Source organism: Austrofundulus limnaeus, unplaced genomic scaffold, assembly GCF_001266775.1.
Source record: "Austrofundulus limnaeus strain Quisiro unplaced genomic scaffold, Austrofundulus_limnaeus-1.0 Scaffold116, whole genome shotgun sequence".
Classification (NCBI taxonomy): Eukaryota; Metazoa; Chordata; class Actinopteri; order Cyprinodontiformes; family Rivulidae; genus Austrofundulus; species Austrofundulus limnaeus.
Genome location: NW_013952518.1, coordinates 1,769,831 through 1,771,286, shown reverse-complemented (window position 1 = coordinate 1,771,286; position 1,456 = coordinate 1,769,831). Strand labels below are relative to the sequence as shown.

General features: G+C 44.4%; 1 protein-coding gene and 1 long non-coding RNA gene across 2 annotated transcripts in view; one reads left to right on the top strand and one right to left on the bottom strand.

The window, feature by feature from the left end:
* The window catches only part of LOC106521837 (uncharacterized), a 1,655-nt gene extending 1,282 nt beyond the window's left edge, over nucleotides 1-373 (bottom strand). Inside the window, exon 1 of the long non-coding RNA XR_001310721.1 lies at nucleotides 299-373. This is a non-coding gene — a long non-coding RNA (uncharacterized LOC106521837). The remainder of the gene's footprint in view (nucleotides 1-298) is intronic.
* Nucleotides 1-758, top strand: part of tmem218 (transmembrane protein 218) — a 5,244-nt gene extending 4,486 nt beyond the window's left edge. The window contains exon 3 of the mRNA XM_014014581.1: nucleotides 345-758. Coding sequence (XP_013870035.1) covers nucleotides 345-479 — 135 coding nt within the window. The 3' untranslated portion in view covers nucleotides 480-758. The remainder of the gene's footprint in view (nucleotides 1-344) is intronic.
* The last annotated feature ends 698 nt before the right edge of the window (nucleotides 759-1,456 follow it).

Below are 1,456 nucleotides of genomic sequence, written 5' to 3'. Positions count from 1 at the left end.
AAACAGTACTATATAACATTTTAGACACATTCTAGACCAGGGGTGTCAAACTCCAGTCCTCGAGGGCCACTATCCTGTATGTTTTAGAGGTTTTCCAGCTCCAACACACCTGATTCAGTGATTGAATTAACTCTTCAAATTGGGCAGAAGCCTGTTAATCACCAGCGATCAAAATCAGGTGTGTTGGAGCAAGAAAACCTCTAAAACATGCAGGATAGRGGCCCTCGAGGACAGGAGTTTGACACCCCTGTTCTAGACAGTTTATCAGCTAAAAAAAGTTAATTTTGGGGTAAGTTACTCTTTAAAGTGTAACTCTGTCTCTTCTTGTTTCATTCCCTCCACAGATCGTGGACTCGTTGTTGATCGGACGCTATGTGCTCCTGGCTGTGGTCAGTGTCGTGTTCCTGGTGGCTTTCTTCATGCTGCTCCCCTTTCATTTCCTGGAACCGGTCCGTGCCAAGGCCTTAAGAACTTACTGATCTGTTGGGACCCCCACACCCCAACCCGGCCCGGCCCCGGTGCACAGACCTTATCTCTTTGTTCCAGATTGTTCCTGAAGCTGGTCTGTATGAAGGGTTCTGGCTGGTGTGGTCCAGAGGTMGTCAGTTTGAGTCCAGCTTCATGAAGCACATGGAAAACGGCCCTGTTGGCCTGGACCCTGAACCTTCCATGGACTCCAAGCTTTGAGCTGCTGTGAGAGCGAATGGATGGATGAATAACTGAGTGGTCAGTTCATTAATAAAAATACTTCATTTTAACACATTTCTCTTCAGTTTTCTTTCTAATCTTACCGAGCAGTAACACTCTAGTTTTTAAATGAGTCGTGTTGAATCAGGTTCTGTCTTCAGGTATTTAAAGGTTCTGATTGTCTAAAATGAACCTATTCTTCAGGGTGGATCAGAGGTTTGCACTGGAAAACTAAACGTTATCATTTACCCAGAATGCTTTGCTGCGTTAATAAAATGGCGCTGTCCATCTAACGACATGTATCACATCTAAACAGCCTGCAGTGTTTTTACAGTCTGTTTTAGTTGAAGTAAATGTTTAATGTTCAATGTTAATCATGGATCCCTTAAAAGGCTGATGGTGGGCTAATTGACCCCCCCCCCCACACACACACACACACACACACACACACACACACACACACACACCCACACACACACACACACACATACACACACATTTTTTTAAAGTGTGAAGCGAGAGGAGACGTGGAGCAGAATTCCAACCAGGATGATGAAAGAGAATCTAATGAATCAAAACCAATCCTATTAGTTCCAGCCCACATCTCCAAACTGTGCTGCCTTTTCCCACAACAATCTAGTTTCACACACCAAAACCCGAAAGGCTCTCAGCTGGGGGGCTCCAGGAATATAAACCAGTGGTTCCCAAACTTTTTTATCTTCTGACCCACAAAATATCCACGGCAAAAACTTGTGACCCCAAATATTAC